We start from the raw sequence: 23,094 nt of genomic DNA on the forward strand, positions 1-23,094 counted from the left end.
CGTTATAGGCATAAAATACCAATTTATTACTTTGCACATTAACACAAGAATTCCCTGCAGGCTAAAAAAAAAAAAAAAAAAAAAAAAAAAGTATTTGAAGCAATAACAGCGAGTGAATGGCCCTCTGCTGGGGGGGCGGAGCTTGAACAGGCCCCGCCCTCTCACAACCGGTCAGAAAGGGTTCCGTTCATTCACAGAATCGGAGTGTTCCATTCACCGAATTGGAATGTTCCAATTCCATGATTCTATTGCTATCAGACAATCACACACAGCTTCAGAGACCACTAGCAGAACAAAACAAAACAAATAAAAGGAACAGAGCAGAGCTATAACAAACCCCCCCCCCCAAAAAAAAGAAAGAACCAAAGAGGGAAAAAAACAAAATTAAAATACACAATACACAATGTCAAATTACAAATCCGTTAAGATATAACAATATATCAAAGTGAGAGGAATTTAAAAATAATTCATGCTCTCTATCGGGGCACAGAAAGAATTATGGAGCTTTTTTTTTTTTTTAAAAAGGTTAAAAAGAGGTAATCCTGCTCCCTATGATGCCATGGGGACCGCTTCACAAAGAGGGAAGTGCATTTGTGAGGGGTCAGCAGAGTTGCCATGGAGACAGGAGAGCCCCCCCAACGATATAGGCGTGGCCTACAGGTACAAACCAGGAACCCGGAGGAGACGAAATGGATGCTCGCTACGGGTAGCCTGGCAGAGAGGAGAGGGGTTTCGGTCTTTAACGGGGTCCGCGTTTGAAGAAAGTACCTCGTTTGAATTTGGACACGACGCAAAGAGCCGGGCCCCCTCGCCTCGGAGAACAGCTTGTACCTCTCGCAAAAATTACTGACATTTGTGTAGGAATCTTTAAAACGCAATCTTAGAGAGACTGGACAAATATTGCTAGCCTAAAACAGTCCCACAAAATTGATCAACATTTACCCAAAAAAAAAAAAAAAAAAAATTATATTTTTGCTCATAAATATGATTCCAAAATTTTTTTTTTTTTTTTTTTTTTTTAAAAGGACAATACTCTGGCATGCAGGCGAGCAAAGTCTACATTTTAAAAGAAAAATTGTCTAAAGCCTACATAACTATTCCACCAAAATGCACATTCCCACTGATTGATACAAGCAAATAAAATAAAACAAAAAAATAAAAACAAAAAATTAAAAGTACAGATACACAATATAGCGAGAGACCAACAACCACAATGAGTAGAATTATAGCTTTGTTTTTCCACATTTTGAAAACTAGAACTGGGTTAATATTGCTTTGCAATGTCATTGTTACAAACAGGGAGTGATCATTTATCTGACTGGAGTTTAATGACCAAATATTTGAGGGTTTAAAACATTAATCATTCCCCGTTAAGAGATGAATATTCAAATCACAGCCCACTTGGCTTGGTGAAACTAGTGCACGTTTTAAAAACCGATCTGCCCCCTTTCAACAAAGAGTAAAAGTTATTGCATGCAATGCCTGGACGACACCCTCCCATACCCCCCCACCCACTACTACTAGCCCTCCTCGTTTCCTGCTTCTCTTGACGCCAACGCCCACGCCTTCAACAGGCCGGTGCTCAAACTCATTCATAGTAAACCTGCTGCTTTACGGGTGGTTTATTACAAAAGAATTTTCGCTGAGCGGTCCCCTCCTGATGAGGCGTGCACGTCGACTGTTCTCCTTGTCCTACACCTTTCTCCACCACCGGGGGACACCACATGCACAACTGTCACCACCTTGCTGATGTCACTATGGTTTCCGTGGTGACAGTTTGCATTGTGTTTGTACAGGGGTGGGTGGTCCCAAGGGCAGTGCTTATGCTTATTGTCGATTCATTTAATCCAGTGTTAAAAATGCATACAAATATGAAACAAACACCGTCAAATAGCAGAGACTTTAAGGTGGGTATACTTCAAATACACACAGAGTTAATAGAAACCGTTTTTTTTAAAAAGTCTAAAAATTCAACTCATTGCCTACCGCAAACAAAACAAATCCCTTAAATCTAGGTTCACTCCGATTACAATCCCTGATTGTCTCCATCTATCTGATCAAAAAACCAACCGATACCAGCTGAGCGGTATATATATACATATATATATATACACAAACAGCAGCAGACCTGTTTTTTACCAGTCGGAGTGCTACACAATACCTCAAATCTGCCGCGAAATGTCACTCGCATTAGAACCTACAGAGGAAGCATGAATCCATCCATCCTGGGGCCGACTTCTTCTTCTTCTTCTCACCGTTAGCCAGAATGCTACAGAAAAAAAAAAAAAAAACTCTACCCTACCCCCCCGCCCCGCCCCCTAAACCTGCAGCTCAACAACTGAAGTCTATTCCTGAAGTCGCACTAGTAACTATAGAACTGGCTTTGCTGCCGACCATAAAATTTCATCACGATAGTAACAACATTGACAACAACGATAACAACAACGACATCAATGGTAAACTACTAATTCTAAACAACTGGTTCTTTTTTTAAGATAACCACAAAACATCTTATATTAAACTTTTACAAATCTGCTTTGTTTGATTCGTATGTATAAATGCATAAAGGTAAGAGAGATTGAGAGTGCCCTCTGTTGCTTGCCTAGCGTCCCGGGTCAGTGCAATGAATTGGCCAATATTAGCAAAGGAGACCTCGAAAAACTACGTTGGTTTCCGGCCCTTGATTACTACTTCTACAAAACAAAAAACAAATAAAAAGAAAGAAAAAGCAATGTCCAGCAGTGTCGTCATATAATCTTTCAGATAATCAGGTCCAAAGAAAAATAAGATCCTGCTTTTCACACAGACAGCAAGGTTGATAAAGACCATACTCTGTTTAATGCCGTCAGCCGTTCAACAGGTCCCAATGCTGAGCCAGTCACGGGCCAGACCACGGTTACCACTGCTACACAGTCAGACCTGACTTCACTCGCTAGCTTGAAATGGATTAAGTTGCTTTTTCCGGGATTTTCAATGATGGTTTTGAGGCACTAGAGGTGCAAAAATCCCACCCGCAAGGCATTAGCAGCAGGCTAACACACGTTGTAACTCAAAGCATTTCAATTAACAAGTGACCCAGGACTGCTACAAATACCCACACCGGCCTCTATGAGGCCTGTTTTAGTCATATGTCTCAAAGTTGCTCTATAGATGTAAATATATGCTTATATGTACTGTATGTGTGAATATAAAAACAACAAATCTGAGGCATTTACAGCAGTTATCTCCTTGATTTCCCTTTACAATTCAGTGGCCTGCCATGAAACACACGCATGCACACACACACACACACACAACACACTCTCATACAGCAGTACATGTATATACAGAGGGTGCACACACAAACGCACTCACACAAACTTCTTCGCTAAGATGGGAGGAAAATAGTAATGGGCATGGACACCCAGGTCACCTCGCTTGTTAAAGACCGTAAAAGGAGAAAAAAGTTAAAACACACGCTCATAAAAAGGAAAAAAAAAAATATATATATCATTCTCAAAAGGTCGACTCCCCATCCATCTCTTTTCGTGTAGAGTTCCCCTCCCGACCACCCAATAAACCCAAGACCTTGTGACAGATTTTTGCCCAAAGGGGCTTTGAGGTAAAAGTAGATAAGAGTCCTGCTTAGCTGGGAGAGCTAAAGAGCTGCGCTGACCGACACACACTGTGCCAGTCCACTCCCTTGCTCAGTGTATCTTACAAACACAAGAGTGCAGACATTCAAATAGAAAAAACAAAAACAAACTCAAAAAATAATGGCTCAACTTGTAGGATGTGTGTGTATGGTTTGTTTTTGTTTTTCCGTGTTTTTTTTTTTTTTTTTTTTTCCTTTTTGTGCATTGGAAACCCCTCGGGGGGTTTGCAGTGCTGGATTGCTGGTTTGAGTGGCGGCTCGATTGGGAACGCTGGTTGGAGATTGTTCCTTGAAATAAAAACCTGCTGGACGTACTGAGACGCAGCAGATCCCCCTCCCCCCCTCCCACCCCTGTCCTAGAGCCGCTTTGGTGCAGATTCAGAAAAATGTAGAGTGAGTGTAAAGAGAAAGACTACAAAGTGAGAGAGACAGATATGGGAGAAGAAGAAGAGAGAGAAAGAGAGAGACTGGCAAATAAGAGATAAAAAGACAGAAGAAGAAAAAGAAGAAAGGGAATCCGCGGGTGGACTGGCTGACATGCTCGCTAGCTCAGGCGAAGTACATGGTGTGCTGGGTGTCATAGTGGATCTGAACTGCCTTGGCCAACGCCTGGGGGTCCCGGCCGTTACTCTGGCCCGACACGTGGCTTCCTTCAGCACTGCAAGACAAAGAAAGAGAGAGTTTACTTTGACGGTCAGGAAGGATATCGCATCACAAAAACACAGGAGACGGAAGGTACATGGAAACGCCAGAAAACCAGAACCAGGAGCTGAGTTCTGGTTAGTGTCACAATACCAAATCTATGATAGGATACTCCGCCTAAATATCTCGATACTAATACAATACTACGGCAAAAACCTAAAACAAAAGGAAAAGTAATGGAATAATAGATGACAGAACATGGAACTTAAAGTTCTTTTTATTAATAAAACAAATGTGAATGTATTAATAAAAAAATGTACATGGTATGCAGTAATCTGCTGTCCCCTGTACTTGAGTTTGTGATTTCTTTGACAGTAAACTTCACACCAATCAGCCCTTACATTAAGACCACTGACAGGTGAAGTGAATAACATTGGTTATCTCGTTACCATGGCACCTGGCAGTGGGTGGGATATATCAGACAGCAAGTGAACATTTTGAACTTTGTACTTTGTGTTGGAAGCAAAACAAATTGGCCAGCGTAAGGATGTGAGTGACTTTGACAACAAGGGCCAGATAGTGCTTGCTAGACGACTGGGTCAGAGCATCTCCAGAACTGCAGCTCTTGTGGGATGTTTCCGGTCTGCAGCGGTCAGGATCTACCAAAAGTGGTCCAAGGAAGGAAAACTGGTGAACCGGCGACAGGGTCAGACCCGAGGCTCAATGATGCACATGGGGAAGTGAAGGCTGGCCCGTGTTGTCTGATCCAGTAGAAGAGCTACTGCAGCTTAAATTGCTGAAAACGTTAATGCTGGTTCCGATAGAAAGGTGTCAGAACACACAGTGCAGTTTGTTGCGTATTGCGTCAGGGTGCCCATGCTGACATAATGTTATGGCTGATCGGTGTATATTCGCAACCACATATCACTTATTAAACAGCGTTTAATAAGGCTTTTTTTGTTTGTAAAACAGCACCCTTGTCGTCACACCATAACAGTTAAGGGGCAGAGTAGTAGCACAGGAGACGGCGAGAGGCTTCCTAAACAAAAACCAACCAAATGATAATAAACGCAGATGAAGTTCTTTGAGAAGTTGATGAGAGAAAAGCTGCTAAAATCAGCAAAACACCACAGTAACTGTAGAAAGCGTTGTGTTGTGTCGAAGTGGTGTGAAGAGAGAGAAGAGTCACTCTCGTCGGACTGCTTTTCCTCTCCGTCCATGTCACGTTACTGAGGAACAATAAAATAATACTTTTAACAGAAGCTCTTTGGTGGGTTATGTGTTTGCCGAATTACAGGAGATGCTTGGACAGATTCAGGAAAGATGGTGAATCTAATGTTATTGGTAGATTTGATCGGTAATTAGAGCCGCGCTGTTATTTCCTTGTTTTTTTTAAGGGAGTTCTTCTGATACAGAAACCAGCTCAGAGCGGGATTGGTGCAGCCGGTAAGCGGTTCGAGACCGGCTTTAATCTTATTTTCAACTTCACTTGTTGACTCTATCCTTCTGGTTATCACTACAGCTTGTATTTTGACTGCAAAGTTATGACCATCTGCTCCCGCGGGATCCCAATCCTAATGCCGTCCTCTAAACATCAAAACTAGAAAATATAATAATTTAAAAAACATTATCCCGAGGTCCATGAGGCTCGGCTCAGACAGCCCGAGCACCCTTAATGAATGATCCTGTCTTGAACATAAACCACAGACATCCAGGGCTGCCTCACCTGTCATGGTCTTTGTCCACCAGGTGATAGCGGGCTCGGAAAGCCACTAGCCTGGCGTAGTAGGCTGGTGCCGGGATGGAAACGGAGCGCGTGCAGCGGACGTAGGTGTGGCACAGCTGGTAGGTGAGGAGCTGCAGTTCGTCGGCCGTGAAACAGTTGTCATCCCACAGGACGTGGTAGTGGGAGGGACGACTGGTTCCCTGAAGGGAGACGCCACATTAACATGTTACATGCCAATACTGTACTGATACTTTCATGGAATGTGATACAAAAAACCTTGATCTTTTGATTTTTTAGCATTAGACCCCCCACTGTGGATCTTGACAGACACAGTGGGAGATTAAATGTTTTAATTGACCCTTTTTCAGAATGACACACCAGCTGAATACACTGCTTCTGTCCCATGCCTGAGGCATATTTGTTGGTCTTAATTTCTATTTGTATACAGGAATTCCTTTATATTTATACAAGTGTAGCATCATGCTGCCAAATAGGTTTGCTAAAACGGAGCCGTTCTCCCGACCAATTGAAGAGCAAGAGGCAAATGCTGCAATGTGCACAAACTACTGAAAGTGTCTTTCTGCAGCCACAATTTACATCCATCTTAATAAACCTACAGGGGACAAGTGTTTCATACTGAAGAGATAGTTTGTGGGTCGTGTATCATTTTAAATAACAGCCAAACCATCTAATGGGTCAAAGAAGCATCCAAATCAGACCGTTTATTGTCATTAAGCATCATTACCGTGGTAACCACGGAGCAAAATTGCTGTACCCTTGAAGACAATTTTTTGCGTACATGAGCCAAATCCATACACCATTTCAAAAACTGCAAGAGAGACTTGGAGAACTGGACTAGCTCAGTCCAGGACACAATGCACAGATGCATTCGTTTTCTCTAGGACTGTCAATCAATTCAAATATTGAATCGCGACTAATCGCATGACTGTCCATAGTTAATCGGGATTAATCGCAAATTAATTGCACATTTTTTATCTGTTCAAAATGTACCTTAAAGGGAGATTTGTCAAGTATTTAATACTCTTATCAACATGGGAGTGGACAAATATGCTGCTTTATGCAAATATTTGTATATATTTATTATTGGATATTAATTAACAACACAAAACAATGACAAACATTGACCAGAAACCCTCACAGGTACTGCATTTAGCATTACAAATATGCTCAAATCATAACATGGCAAACTGCAGCCCAACATGCAACAACAGCTGTCAGTGTGTCAGTGTGCTGACTTGACTATGACTTGCCCCAAACTGCATGTGATTATCATAAAGTGGGCATGTCTGTAAAGGGGAGACTCGTGGGTACCCATAGAACCCATTTTCATTCACATATCTTGAGGTCAGAGGTCAAGGGACCCCTTTGAAAATGGCCATGCCAGTTTTTCCCCGTCAAAAAGTTTGGAACGTTATTTAACCTCCTTCCCGACAAGTTAGTATGGATTCTTTAGGTTTTGTAGTTTCTTATGATGGCAGTATCTTCACTCTAGCTTTTAAAACTGACACTAAAGTTAAAAGGAAATGATGTTAACGCTTTAACTTTGACAGCCCTAGTTTTCGTATAAAATTAAAACATTTAAAATCAGCACAACACTTTTGGGAAAACCTGGGGAACGCGTGTGAGCGTGTATAACTAACCTGAATTCCAGCATGGCTGCACAGGTAGAAGTCGAACTCGGACGGGTGTGTGATAGTGCTGTCCACCGTGGTGCCTGCTGGGACGTTACCGCTCTTCCCCACCTGCAACGGATGATCAATGAGATTACAGTTAAGATTTGCAAAATACAGTGTTGTCAAATAGGACACGATTAAACACCACCACATCTACTGACCCTCTCAGCTTTGTCAGAGCAGAACAGACGAGTGTGGTGACGTTTCTGAACCACGATGTAGGTAATGCCCGGTCTGTAATCTTCCTCCAGACTGATGCAGGCTTTCCTGATGGCTATCAGCTCCGGCCACGCCACCTGGAAATACAAACACACTTGAAAGGGATCCTACGCAACATGTTGCCGTGATATACTACTACAATTGTACATATCATTGTTCTGTGGCACTTTAAGATAAGATACGTTTTTATTTATCCTGAGGGAGATTGCTGTGCAGCAGTTGCAAGTGGGAAGAAAAGTAAAAATACAAAGAGTGCAATACAAAAAGTGTAAGATAACAATAAGGTGCAAATCCAAAATATATATACAGGTTTTATCAGCCTCCTCTCAAAGTGAATCACAGCTGCCGTTCTTGCCAAGTAGATCACACTTGGGACTTGCGCGCCAAGAAATATGGTAGAAATAAACCGGAGATAAGCGTGAAAATAACTCTGCCACATGCTGAGAAGCTCTCACCTGTTTCATTTGTCCCTCAGACACGCCGCCGCGATAATAAATGATTCGTGTGGGCTTAAAACGCGTGGACTTGTAGAACTGGATGAGCAGCTCTCGCACCATGTTGGTCAAATCTTGGATTACTTCCTGGCTGAAGAGTTGCTCCTGATGAGACGGAGGAGTAGGGCACTGTTAACGGAAACTTAAAGTAAAGCGAAGTTTGAAATACAACCTGCAATATTTAGATTCATTATTAGTCCTTCAACACAATTTAATTCAATCCAATACAACTTTATTAAATCCATGAAGACAATTTGATTCTGGGCAAGTACAAACAGACAGGAAACAGACATATGACTATAATTACTGAATTAATATGATATCAATAACATGAAAATCCAAATGTCACTTTCACTAATAAGCACACACACACACATATGGACACACCTCTGTTACCTGCGATATGTCTTGTCTAGACGTCTGGACTCGCACCGTGGCGCAGTATCGGCTGGGGTGGCCGTCCATGCTGCCCACCACCGCCGCGATGGACGGCTTCTTCCCGTCACCCGCTGGAGGATGTGTGACATCCGCACCCAGGAAGATGACGGGCTGCTGAAACACAGAGGGCCTGGACACCGAGAGCAGGACACAACAAAAACACATGTTATTGTTGTCTTGGACTTCTATATTTGCATTCTCCCACATTTTGTATTGCAACTGCAGCCCAGCACTTTATCCTCAGGATAAATAAAGTTTTATCTTATCTTACAAAAGAAAATCACAGGCGGGTACATCAGATTTCTTAGTCGTGCTGTTCTTGGTTTAGAAATTTAATATGAGGAAAATTATGTGAGCAAAAAAATCCAAATGACGGAGTCCGCTTCCATGATCATTTAATTGATTACCATCGGTGTTAATCAATTAAATTAATTAGTGTGCGGACACATTTTTCTGTCTTTTACATGTTTTTCTCTCCAGCACCGAGTATTTGTCGTCTGTATGTGCGTGCTTTTGTAAATAGTTTTCAAAAAAGATCTAAATATCATCATACAAAAGACAAAAAACTGACTGAATATCTATTATATATGAAAATTATGCAGATTATTACTTCAGCTTGGATTGCTCTTTAGCACATGATTACCGGGGGACTATCTGTATTCAGAAAGCATCTGACCAATCTATAAAAGTCAAAGCCAGGAAGCGTTCCACACTCCCATCGAAGTCTGCAACGAAGAAAATGACTAAAAATCCATGCTGACCTCTGATGAGGCACCAGGACGTTGTTGATGCCTCCGAGCTTGGCGTTGATCTTGAGGCACAGGTTGGAGAGGGTCTGGGGGGACGTCTTCACTACGTTCTTCACCTGCACACACTGGGTTGCCATGCCAAGGAGGGTGTCGCCAACCCGCTTCACCTCAGCTGCAGACAAACGGAGATAACCCAAGATCAATATCACAAACGTTTTTTGTATAAAAAGTATTTGCTGTAGAATCAAAAAAATTTAATATGTGAGCCTCATCCTTCCATCATCATATCTAAAACGGTTTCCTCATTCACTATAAATGCTAAATTATGAATTTCAATGTCTTACCATAGACTGGTGTTTTGCCAGGCAGGATGACCACAATCAGCTGCAGACCTACATAAGACATCTTGAGGTGTTTGAACATGGGCTCCACACTGTCAGCTCCTTGGGCGTATTTACAGAAACATGGCTGGCCTTGAATGGGCATCCCGGCATCCTTGGAGATCTTTCGCAACTGGTCAGTGAAGCTCCTGATGAAAAGCATTAAACGCTCATCAGAAATCAGCGGTAATAAGTAAGACAAAGGGGTTATACAATTCAATGTAGCAGGGAGAAATTGATTTATTACTAGACAAAAACACTAAACAAAAAGTAAAGCTGAGGCTGATGGGAATATCAGTTTTGCAGGTATTTGATCATAAACTCTATGACCTAATGATGGTGCTAGAACAGTTAAAGGTGCAGTGTGTAGGATGTGGCGTCATCTAGCGGTGAGTTTTTACAGATTGCAACCAACTGAAATTTCTCCCGTGTGCCAAGCGTGTAGGAGAACTACGGTGGCTGACGCGAAAACACGAATGTCTCTCTCTCTAGAGACAGTATTTGGTTTGTCCGTTATGGGCTACTGTAGAAACATGGTAGCCGGCCCCATGAAGAGGACCCGCTCCCTATGTAGATATAAACGGCTCATTCTAAGATAACGAAAACCACAGGATTCTTATTTTCAGGTGATTATACACTAAAGAAAACATACTTATTAACCCTCATCCTACCAACCAAGACTAGCACCTGGGGTCCCTGGGGAGCCCAAGAATGAATATACTACTGTAAGAAACAACCATCAGAGCAAAATGTTATTACTTATTTCTTCTCAAAACATTGTTATGTAATTAATCTCATCTGAGGAAATAAAAACAGAGTATTATTATCTTAGGAAGGTTGAAGTTAATTTACATATTGTGTAAAAATAGACAGAGCACATGAGGAAATCTGTGTCTGCTGCATCTGTCTCCTTCAAAATGTGTGATAGTTTAAATTAGGAACCATCTATCTATTCTATTTCAGATATTTTAACTAAGTCCTCCTTTTTAAAAATCACCAATTAAAACAGAAAATGATATGAAGTCATTAGGAACAAATTGATTGACAAATTCATGAAAAATTGGAATGTTTTGACGGGAGGATGAGGGTTAATATTATATTACGTTTCTGCCAATAGATCCCCCTAAATGTTACACACCGTTCCTTTAAGGGGTCACCAAGGGTATTACAATTCATCCCGAGGGGAACATGAATGTCTGTACCAAATTTCATAGCAATCAATCCAAAAGTTGTTGGGTCATTTCGCTCAGACCTACAAATGTAAACCTCATAGTGGCGCTACAGGAAACGTCAGGGGGATCACCAAAGTCATTAAGTCATCTGTCAACCAGGAATGTTTGTACAACGTTTTGTGCAAATCCACCAAACAGTTGTTGGAAGATATTTTAGTCTGGACCAAAGTGGTGGGCCGACTGACCAATAGACATTTCCGTCCATGGAGCCACGCCGCAAGCCTGGCCTTAAACAAACCAATGTTTAAAAGGCTCATCAGCATTTTGCCTTGTTCTGTCACTTTCCCTTCTCAAGTACATGTCTGGTACAAGCCTCATTATAAAGCCAAAACAGTTGACGCCGTGACTCACTTTAGCAGGTCCTCTCGACACTGTTTCTGCGGGGCGAAGCAGGCCACAGCCCAGACCTTGATCTCGATGCCGGCGTAGAACTGCTTCCCCCTCATGTCCCACACGCCCTGGTTGGGCGTGGCCACGGTTTTGTTCTGCGGAGAGAGTCCCTACTCTCTTAGTCAACCCCCCGATTGGATGAGCCAATACAAAAGGTACTACAGCGCAACCAACACTTTGATTTACCCACCACACACAGAGACAGACATAATGCATTACAAGCACACCCAGCTGGCATACAGACACTGTGCACTGTGTTAGCTAGACTTGAAACATTGAACACACCGTGGTATACTGTGCAAGAAGTATTAATCTGAGACTTATTTAGAGATAGAGAGCAATAGAATCTTAATATCCTGGTTTTATGGCTTCCCTTATTAGGGAGTCCTGACATGAACAGCGCACAAGAGTAGTGTATCTAAATCGAAGAAGCGTCATTAGGTGAGTGCTCCTGCTTTTGAGTGTGGTTGTGAATACAAATTCAAAAGGGCAGTGGCTTTCAATTAAGTTAACAAGATTTGCCAAAGGCCATTAAGAGCGTCTATTCGTCAAAACAAGTGGCCACAATGAACTGCTTGAGAGTGGTGCAACAAGAAAAGTTAAGAGCTTCTCCATCTCATTACAAGATCGTCTCGAAAAAATCCTCAACATGATCAAAGTCACAGGATTTAAAACTACCTAATAAATATTGCACGTTGTTGTCAATAATATATAACACATGTTCATACAGTCACTTCAGGGAGTATTCATTTTGGTTTCTGTGAATACTCTGATGCAACTGTGTGTAGCCATGTGGTTTTAAAATGAAAGCTGGGTGTATTTCATTCATACCAAGCGATCAGAGAAATGGGGGAAGCTTTCGGTCCACATTTAAGGGCATTTCACTGGAAGCCGATTAGACTCGATAGCCCAGCAGGCAAGTCGCCAGAGAGAGAGAGAGAGAGAGAGAGAGAGAGAGAGAGAGAGAGAGAGAGAGAGAGAGAGAGAGAGAGAGAGAGAGAGAGAGAGAGAGAGAGAGAGAGAGAGAGAGAGAGAGAGAGAGAGAGAGAGAAGAGAGAGAGAGAGAGAGAGAGAGAGAGAGAGAGAGAGAGAGAGAGAGAGAGAGAGAGAGAGAAGAGAGAGAGAGAGAGAGAGAGAGAGAGAGAGAGAGAGAGAGAGAGAGAGAGAGAGTTGTGATAGGATTTTCTTGGGTATATATTAACCAAAGTGTTGTTCAGGCTGCCAATAGTGGGATTTAAACTTGGCACTGGAATATAAGAACATTTGTTTTTCCAAGCATCAATCTGCTTTAATTCTGTGAAGAACAATTGTAAATTTAGTATTAGAGTAAAAAGGGGAAAAGCTGGCCAAAACACTGAACCAACTTCCCCACAGGGATCCATAAAGTCTCATCTTATCGTAGCAGAATCGTTGACCGCTGCCTCTGAATGGGGGTGTTATATGCCAGCGCCTTCTAGTATTTATATGAACCTTTCCAGTTTCAGATGGGAGTTAAAGTCAAACAGGCTTTAAAGGTGAATCTTTTAAAACAGATTTTACTTTAATGTTGGGTGGCTACGAGTCTCATCGTCATCCTGCTAGCAGCACATCCATTCTTCCCCCCCACTTTCACACACAATCCTTGAATCTCAATTTCAGCCTCTAACTGACAAGTTGGATGCAAATGCTGATTTGAGATTCAGTGGGTGAATCTCAGCAGTCTGCGGTGACTCGCTCCTCATCTCCATTCCTTCAGACACTACAGCCTTCGTCTACAGCACATGCACCATAATATTTACATACTTAGAGGCTGTGTCAGTGAAGGAAAGAGTGTTTAAAGAGATGCACTTAACAGACTGCAGAGATGCACCACAGGATTATAACACAGGGAAAGTTCCAGGTCTGCACATATTTAAATTGAATACTGTATCTAGAAACCACATCAATTAATATAGAGTTGCAAAATCGGAGGAGACGCTGGTTCTGTAGGTGTTTCCCCCTATTCAGTATTCTCATTTGAAATTTCCCTTTTAATGACACCTTCAATTTTAGTCAACATGGAAAATACAGGACCCTCCTGGATAATGTAACAATCCTATAGATTGAATGTTATGGCCACCTGCTTTAATTCCTTTCTAAGAAATCATGTTTTGTCCATCTGTTTGTGCATGGTGGACGGCTCTCTAAATACTACAATACCCACGAGCCCTGGCCACTGTTGCCATGGAGAAAGAAGCCAATCAGAGGCGCGAATCAGCGCTGCAGCAAAATTCATCTAAAATTGAGCCAGTGAGTTAATTTAAGGTGCAGATCGTATCATCAGTACAACACCGTAATCTTAAAGCTTTTACTTGCCGTGAGCGGAAAACATAACAGAATCTGACGCTCTGTGATCGGATGTTTTTTACCAAAATGCACCATGGTAGTCGTAGTTAACTTCTCCCATTATGTTTTCATGTACACGAGAAAGAAGAACATTTCTTCCGGGAACCAAGGGCGCCTAAAATAGCCTGTCTCTCTTTGCAACTCTGCTGTTTGAGCTCATGTTTTTTTACTAAATGGCAGAGACATTTTTTTATTTATTAAGTATTTAATTATGAATCCACCTCAAATTTGCTCAGAAATCCACTCAATTCATTATCATAAATCTGTGCAAACCTGGATCTCCCCCCATTTCCCAGCATTCACTCTGATGGCCCCCCCACCCTGTGTGCAATCCCCAGTAAGAACGTGCGCCCCAAGAGAGCAGCCCCTTGCCCAGTACTCACCCTGCCACAGTCCCGCCCTGTGTCTGTACTCACCCGGCCCCCATACTGCAGCATGGGCGCTGGGAGGACACGCCCCGTCACTTCTGTCATGTCATTGTGAACCACAATGCCAAATTCCTTCAGGTAGGGGTCCGGGCCCCCGACCATGCTGTTGCTTTTGACCTGGGGAACGAGGAGAAAGTTGTACGCTGATTTCTCTTGTCCATTTCTCTCTTATTCAGCATTTAAGCTGATTGAGTTCATATCAGCAACTCAAAAACCACAAGTCCGTAGAGAAAAATCAACCAAATGCCATCTGCTCCAGTTGCTTTTCTTACTCCCACCCCAAGAGGGAAACAGCACTCACCAGTCTGCTGATCTCTTCCTGTCTGTCGGGGGCTGAGCGAGCTGTAGCTTTGATCATGGTGGACGTCTGGTTGTCGGTCAGTTTCTTGATACAGCGCTGGCCTGCTACTATGTTACAGACCTACAGGAGCAGGATGAAACATTTGATTAATTCAACAAACGGCAGCAAGAAAATTTGTGTCGGTGATCGTCAAACCCTGAATTAAAATAATGATATTAAGCCTCAAAACAGCCTCTTTCTCACCTCCAGGGGAAGGTAGGTGTGCTTCTGTTCCTGCCCTACTTGCAGACACGGTAAATGTGGATATTTGAGCTGCAGATTGTACTTCTGCTTGAAATACTGCGCTACTGTACACTCCATGGCTTGGCCGTTCTCAAGTTGTAACGGGAACCTGTGAATACATGGAAAATGTGAAGTGAAGCACACAGAATAAAGTATATAAAAGAAAAACACAAAAAGGAAAATATGACCAAAGCTGCATTAATTGTGTATTTACAAGGTCTTAAAATTGTTATGCCTTTTTTAGTACACTTAAGTACACAACTGCTGCATTTTAGTAGTAGTCGGCTACTCCCAAAAGATATTCCTGTAGTGATTAATCGCGGGAGATATCACATTCTTATTCACCAAATAACAATGATCAATTCGTCAAAAAGGTCTGAAATACAACTGTTTGACTGCAGTAACAACGCGACTGCTTTCTTGCAGGCACCGCGGGAGATATTGCCACGGCTTTAATACCTGCCCAGGAAATTTTGAGCGTCAAAAACACTTCATTTCCTTCATTCTGGTGAATTTTTATGCACCAATTTATGGTGGAAATGTTTTTATTTATCTTAAGGAAATTCAGGCGACATGTGACTCAACCTGCAGAGCGCTCTCAGCGCTCCTCCGGTCACAGTGACACCCTGCAGCAGCCGCGGACTCATGTCATGAGCAGCATATTTCCTCTGTCACACACTTCCGATTGCTTGATGCGTTTCTTCTAACAAAATGAGTCGTGATTAGTCCACGAGTGCCGTTTTTACTCCTCGTGTGGACGGTGCACACAAGCTTCTGTCTGTGCTCATCTCTCCGTGTTTTGACGCTGTTGTCTCGGTGCATTAAACATCGCCTATCCAGCAGTGCCCGGCTGCAAGCTTGTGTGTAATGCAGCCTCTGGACGTTTCCACTCAGCCCTTGTGGTCCGAGCCCCCCCCATGGGTTGCATCGGAAAGCAATGCAGTTTTCATTATTTTTCAATACAGGTTTTAATGTTTACTATAATATAATGAATTTTGAGAGGGGGCACAAAAGCTCATTTGGACAGGCACTGCCGTGTCGCCGGCACCGAACCGCAGATTAGTCTGCAACGATGCCCAGTGTTGACTAGTGGTTTTGATAGTTGACTATTCTGTGAAACCCCGAGCACATCCAATGTTGCCTTTGCTTACATATGAGGGTGAACAAACTGATGTGTAGGCACTTACGTTTGGTGGCTGGCAGGTCGGCGTGTAACATTGCACACACGGTACTTCCTCTTCATTTGACCACAGTGTGTGACCTCCACTTTCAAACCTTTTTTAAAAAAAAAACATACAAGAAAGAACATTAAAGATGTTGCATATAGTTGCTGCAATAGTTTGAGATCTTTAAAATTAGCAGGTTGGAATCTCCTGTTCCTCTACTGCCATTTTCAGACCACGATAAAGACAAATGCTGACTGGGCACCCAACTGTAGACGGAGTGTTTCAGCTCTCTCCAGTTTCCCCTCCACATTTGTCACAACTCGACCCAAAACACAAACGGAAACAGAAAATTTAGAGCTTACGAGTGTCTGCCGTAGAAAATATGCAATCGAAATTCCACACTGTCTGAAAAATCCCATTATGTCCTGCAAGGTTGGTTCTTTGTGTATTTACAATAACAGAAGAGAAGACAGAGACTGGAGTTGCAGCAATAAAAGCTGTATTCAGTTACGAATACTTGTGTGAATCTCATGGACACATCTTTTTGAGAAACACAATCCTTTATAACCCTTAGGTTAAGAACAAGTGCTCATCATTGGTGGAGGCTAAGCAGCGTGTATGTGTAGCGGGTCTACAGCATGATTATGTGTGAGTGGGCGCTGCTTCTTTTAGTTCTTACACTCTGCATGAAAACAAACATGCATGTGCCTCACAGGCCAACACCTCTCGGTAATCTCTGTGTGGAATTTGATACACAGTGAGTCACAGAAGTTGTGTATATAACGTGTGTATGTTTGACTTGTTGGTAAAGGTCAGCGTACTGTATGTGTGCGGGGGTGTGTGTGTGCGCTGGTATCGAGTGCTCACCTCTTATTTCCTTTGTGAATTTGACGCGCTGCGAGTCCGTCAGTGGTTTGGTCTGTTCGTTGATGTTCTGTATATCTAGCACCTCGCACATGAACTCGATCACAGGCTGGGCGCGGTAGAAAGCGGTGGCTGACACTGAGGGGGGGAGAACAAATATGAGAATTATTCAGCAAATCAGCCCCATAAATCAATCAACTACAAGCAAGTCAAATGAGTCCATGATGCTGTATATCTCTGTATATCTCTGCTGTGGGGATGCAGCGGTTACAATGGGAGCTTTAAAAGCACCTTCTTGCAGCCGTAATGAATGTCCTGATCTCATTAACAACGACTAAATATCTTTCCACAAGAATGACTTAGTCTCCTCAATGTAACCAAGTGGATACAAACAAACAAACAAATTATCTAGTGAGCAAATAATCTCAGTCAAGTAAAACACCAGGACCTGTGTTTATAAAGTATTTTCTAGGACACTGAGTCCCTGTCTCGTAGAGTAAGACAGTTAGTGTTTTTAGTGTCAAGCAGACATCCCCGCTACCTACTTCACTCTTAACAGATTAAGGAACTGGTTTTAGTGCCAAAATGCCTTGTGAAATACAGAGTTTTACAATTTCAACTGACTTAATGGGTGTGCAGACTGGTAACAGCCCTGTGTTTAAAAAAACAAAAGCAAGGGGGGGATGCATTGTTGGGAGAGAGACAATTGAAAACAAACCTGAAGTTCAATTTGAGTAATAGATATGGGCAGGGTCTGAAATTAACTCTTTTCACTGCCTGCCACTGTGGCAGACAAGTATTATTATACTCAGAAATTTTATCTGCCACTTTTGAAATTTTCATTTTAGATCTGATGTCATTCAATGTTCTATATATTTTACATAAAAAACATATGCATGGTAAATTACAGTGTTCGAATTACACTGGGGCTTCTGGGGGAGCCCTATTTTTGGCGGAGGGAGGTTACTGTACTGGAGCTGATAGTGGAAATAAAATGAACACAATCAATTGCTGATTACCAGAGATCGTGTGCAGACAAATACATTAAATCTTGTAGAGGATTAAGACACGATACCATTATTTATATTGGTCAGTTAACACCCACATCAAAATATCAGCCTGATACAGAATGCTTTTAAATTGATGTATACAAAGCAAATATTAAATCTAAGGTCTTACCGTCGATGTTGAGCATCATGTTCCACATGGCAGGACGGACAGACTGATGGAAACCAAACCACACCTCCCTGCCTCCACCCAGAGGATGATAGTAGCCCTCCGGAGGGGAGAAAAACGAACGCCCCACAGGAGTATACCTGAGCACACAGATCACAAGATTACTTTTTAATAATCAGACAGATTTATATTCAAATTTGTTTATTATGGAAAATATTTGGGTTAAACAGCTAAATATAAAACTTTTCATAGACACATAGACGAATCATAGCTATAACTCAAAAATACATTTTGGTTTCTGAATCAGGTTAGACATGAAAGCACTGGAGGGCCATTAAGAGACACATTTTATGTTTGCGAGAGGTTTGCAGATTAATATAAAATGGTATTAAATCTGACAAGTGTGCACTTAATTATCTGTGTGCAGTGAATTGATTTTCCCTCATGATGCAGAAGTTTCACCATTTCAGTGTGATGTGATATCCAAATCAAATTCAACAGAAATTTTAAAATCCATTTAGAGATGAACACAAATATATCAGTGACGCAGTGCCCTGTGGTGCAGTTGTTATGGTGTTGTGGTTAAAAAAGCTGCTGTTCGGTAATCAATTCCATAATCCAAAACGTAATTTGATTGTGATATTATTTGATCCCGGAGACACATGACAGCAGGATATTAAATAATACAGACAAATAAAAGATGAAAAGCAATAAGTCTGTCAACAGATGTGGAAAAAAAGATGTGGGTGGTGTGTTTGTGAGAAGGCAGAGGTTTGAGAGTCGGTACCTCATGGAGGGCAGATGCCGTGTGATGACATCCAGAGCCTGAACCGAATCTTCGGGGACCTCGTTAAGGTGACCCGACAGGGCTTCCAGCAGCATCTGAAGACTGACCACAGACACCCACTGCAAAGACACCTTGAACGTTTGATCTTTACCCTCACCAGGCAGAGTCACCTCCAGATCCACCTAAAGATGAGAGAGAGAGAGGAAGATGAGGACACAGAGGGGAGGGGAAGGGGAAAAAAGGGAAAGGAAGAAATAAAAGATGAGCGGAGGGGAATGGATTGAAGAACAGGCGAGGGGGAGAGATAAAAGGCAATAAATACCCAAGGACAAAGCAGATTGAAATAAAGAGAGCAACACAAAGAATCCTTAAATAGGTTTGTCTTTGAAATGACAAAAGATGTTAAAACATTACATGAGCACAGCCACACAGAGTCGACAGGTGTAAACAAGAAGCAAAAAGCTGGGGAAACTCTGATGAGAATGTACAGTAGTACAGTAGTAGTTTAAACAAAAACAAGGCAGTTTTTTTCCATTATACTTTGCTTAAAGTGGCAGTAGGCAGTATAGTTTTGGCATCATTGGGCAAATTCCATAATAACCCTTCAGCATATTGTAATTCAAGTGTTCTGAGAGAAAACTAGACTTCTGCTCCTCCTCATGGCTGTTTTCAGGCTTTAAAAAAATCTAGCCTGTGACGAAAGACTTTGATCAATCACAGGTCATTTCAGAGAGACGGTTCCTATTGGCTGTGCTACGGTCACGTGACCAGAACTTGGCATTTCTTCATCAGATTTCACAAACGTTCTCATTTTACAGCTAAACCTCACACTACAAGATGAAAACATTTGAGGCTAGAAATAGCCATTCATTTAACATAATATTGATTCATATTTGATCAGCGCTGCCTAGGTTGACCGCTTGGTCGGAGTTCGTGAGTGATTGACAGCCGGCTCTCATCGACGGCAGATCAGCTCTTACTGCCTGTTTTCCTCCAGTTTGTAAAATCTTGTAGATGCCGTTAAGAGCACCAGAGGACACAGAGGCACATGATTTTTTTTCAGGTTACCTTTTTCATGCACTGCTGTCACAATATAGCGTTTTATAAAAATAACTTTTTTTAAAATCATATTTGCTCTAATCTCGCCTTCTTCAGCTTTAATTCAAATCGCAGACTTTTTTTTGTGCCAAACATCAACACTTGCGGTCAGGTAAGCATTTGCAAATAACTTCAATTGAGGATCAAAAACTGGTCTCACATTCCTGGTCCAGACTTTCCAGACCGATTCAGCTGGCAAGCTTCCACTTACAAACCCACAAACACTCAACCTAATCCACTAAACCATTTATATGCCTACCACCTCGCGCCTAACATACTAACAAATCACTGGGTTTAGATTCTTAAATGAAAACTATTTCTCTTTATGAATCCTTTAGAGACTATTGATTCTTCAACATGACAAACAAATTAATCTGTGTACATGCTGATGACACGAGGGGTCAAGATGTGTTTGAAATACCAACCCTATCTCTCCCAATTGGCAGTGGATGTGCTGTGTACATGTTCCTCTTCCCGTCGTAGCCAGGTTGTCGATCTCCAAAGATCTGCATCTTGAAGTGCCGTACCATGGTGTCCACCACTTCCCTAGAAGACGGGGACAGCGGGATGGTGAGCCAAAAACACAGACGTACCAGTAACTTAACATTTTCATACTGCAAGTTTCTTTTTCCTCACTTCGCCATTTATTAGTATCTAAAACATGTTGCACCTAGTAGACGAGTTTCTCCTCGGGCAGTCAGTGGTTATAAAAGCTACAGATGCAATTGGCATCTGTAGCTTACAATTAAATTATTAAAACTTCCCCGTCCCCATGTGCATCTTCGGTAATATTTACCTGTTGACCCTCCGAGGCCGTTTCTCAGGCTTGATGTCGATATCATAGTGATAGACATCAATCTTGGGAATCTGCACCTGGAAGTGGTTCGCAAGGAGCCGGATGGGTTTCCCCACCGTGCCGAGGCCGGGACGCCGCGGAGGCTGAAACAGAGAGGGAGGGGCGGGCGGGCCTGGAGAGAACAGAGAGAAAAACTGATTGTGAATTACCAGAGTTTATGAGGGCTTTTATTGACACTGTTGACATGCAAGTTAAGAATATCAGTAACCTTTTTCATTTAAAATGTTTAATTCACACATTTGTCAACTTCCTCCTCTCAGCGAAGGCTTAATCTACCAGACTCTTGAAAGAAATGCATGGATTCCTCGCCACGAAAGAACTACCCTTCAAATAAAGCATGTTTGGCGTTTATTTTGAATGTGAACAAAGGAGGCGACAGTGAAAGCGTGAGTGCTTATCTTTGCATTAGATGTCAGATTTTAAAAAAGATGAATGTGCACGGCGTAACGCCAAGCTTGTTGCAAACCATCTCATCAGTGACACCTGCTTGAATGCACTGAAATGGCCTCGCTGACCCAGAGGCACTCATAACATAGACGGTTTGATTGATCCGTAACTCTGGCCCCTGACCTACATGGGTCAACAAGGGGCTGGCGAAACAATGACCTCCCAATTATCCTCCGGCCCGCCCCCAGCTCCACCCAGACACACAGGGCGCCCACCCCTCACGCCGAGACAAAGAGCGAGCTCCTCTCAGACAGACAGCAGCAGGGCCATATGGAGGGGGTGCCACGCAGAGGGTCTGGGATTACCGTTGCACGCGGTGCACACCACACACAATGCATACAGTGTATGCATGTACACAGGTGACTGACACAGGTGTGGTGCCTGTGAGTCTTGTATTGTAGCATAAAAAGCTGCGGGCATGGGAGGAACACAACGTCTTTAGTTATCCCGCTACTTATTTACATTAGCATGAGCGAAAGGAGGCCCTGTAATGCCTGCTCTGTCCGTTAAAAAAAGGCCATGCATCACTCTGTACAAGAGCGTCTGCTTAAAGAGGAACCACACACAGTAGATCTGAATTTAGTCGGGTCGAAAGACGAAAAAAGACAGAGCACACTCGAAGGCAAAAAAATATATATATACAACTGCTATTAAAATAACATTGTGTTGGTGGTATTGAGGGAGGTTGGAGGAGGCTGCTTAAAGCATTTGTTAACTGACAGCTAAGGGACTGCGGGGGTCCTCCTGAACTCCATGCACCCACACGCTCCAGTTAGCAAGTGAAGCGCGAGAGCACGGACAATCGGGACCCTCCCCATCGCTTCCTGAAAACACGCTCCCGAACATGCCCTCATCTAGCCTGGGCCCCAAATCACCTCCTCTGCTCCCCGCTACCCAATCCTCCTCCTCCTCTTCCTCCATCTCCATCACACAAAAACAACCCATTAGCTTGATTATATATATTATACTATCACTCGGCTTTTCTACATCGTTATTATGCTCGCGATACAGTCTCGAATAAGAAGCTATTCGTCACATTTCTGTTTGTCTTTGTCACGACTTGGATTAAAAAAAACATCTGATGATTCACTCTACTTTGTCCCGCTGGCCTTGTTACCGATGGCAACAAAAAGGCATACCACGAGCTCCGTGTGTGTATAGTTCTACATTATGTATCGCAGGCACTTTAAGTGCATCGCAATTCAATAGTAAGCTCAAGTGCATTCCTTTATGCCTCCATTTTGGTGCGTTGTGTTGATGGTGTCTGCTGAAAGCTTTACAGGCAGGAAAATGTGTTTGTGTAACATCCTGTCTTCGGCTGTAAGTACATGGGGGAGGACAAAAGTGTTTGATACAACACCACAACCGCGAACTATATGACCACAGAAATTACCATACAGCTTTTATACGAGGTTGACCTTTCACAAAGCTAATGCATATTGAAGGACTGCTGTACTGAGGGTTTCTGCACAGACTTAAAGACCTTTTAAATACCACATAGATGCAATTTAACACCTGTTTAAAAGATTATTTTCATTATGCATTAATCTGACATGTTCGATTAATCGTTTAGTCCAGTGTTTCGTACCCAAATTTTTTTCTTGGGACCCACTCTTTAAAAATAACAAACCATCGCGACCCAATTCACAATAAGCCTCATCTATAGAAATGAACGTTCCTGACTACTTTTACTGCCATCACCTTATATTATCTTGAAAAGGTAAACC

The 23,094-nt window shown here is 42.4% G+C and overlaps 1 protein-coding gene across 14 annotated transcripts in view; it reads right to left on the reverse strand.

Annotated features, from left to right (window-relative positions):
* ago4 (argonaute RISC component 4) overlaps positions 1-23,094 on the reverse strand; it is a 30,332-nt gene continuing 7,238 nt past the window's right edge. For 2 of the 14 annotated variants that reach the window (XM_074614373.1, XM_074614370.1), the window contains 18 exons: positions 20,861-21,032; positions 20,490-20,610; positions 18,967-19,148; positions 18,183-18,319; positions 17,007-17,141; positions 16,161-16,248; positions 14,935-15,082; positions 14,692-14,811; positions 14,379-14,507; positions 11,560-11,693; positions 9,941-10,125; positions 9,609-9,768; positions 8,806-8,977; positions 8,371-8,514; positions 7,858-7,992; positions 7,664-7,765; positions 6,003-6,202; positions 1-4,292 (listed from right to left, as the gene is read on the reverse strand). In XM_074614373.1, the coding sequence (XP_074470474.1) occupies positions 4,184-4,292; positions 6,003-6,202; positions 7,664-7,765; positions 7,858-7,992; positions 8,371-8,514; positions 8,806-8,977; positions 9,609-9,768; positions 9,941-10,125; positions 11,560-11,693; positions 14,379-14,507; positions 14,692-14,811; positions 14,935-15,082; positions 16,161-16,248; positions 17,007-17,141; positions 18,183-18,319; positions 18,967-19,148; positions 20,490-20,610; positions 20,861-21,032 (2,573 nt within the window). In that variant the 3' untranslated portion in view covers positions 1-4,183. Of the gene's footprint in view, positions 4,293-6,002; positions 6,203-7,663; positions 7,766-7,857; positions 7,993-8,370; positions 8,539-8,796; positions 8,978-9,608; positions 9,769-9,940; positions 10,126-11,559; positions 11,709-14,345; positions 14,508-14,691; positions 14,812-14,934; positions 15,083-16,160; positions 16,249-17,006; positions 17,142-18,182; positions 18,320-18,966; positions 19,149-20,489; positions 20,611-20,860; positions 21,033-23,094 lie in introns of all 14 variants that reach the window. The other 12 variants (XM_074614371.1, XM_074614363.1, XM_074614369.1 and 9 more) reach the window with 8 other exon arrangements.

This window comes from Sebastes fasciatus, chromosome 17 (genome assembly GCF_043250625.1).
Source record: "Sebastes fasciatus isolate fSebFas1 chromosome 17, fSebFas1.pri, whole genome shotgun sequence".
In the NCBI taxonomy this organism is placed as follows: domain Eukaryota; kingdom Metazoa; phylum Chordata; class Actinopteri; order Perciformes; family Sebastidae; genus Sebastes; species Sebastes fasciatus.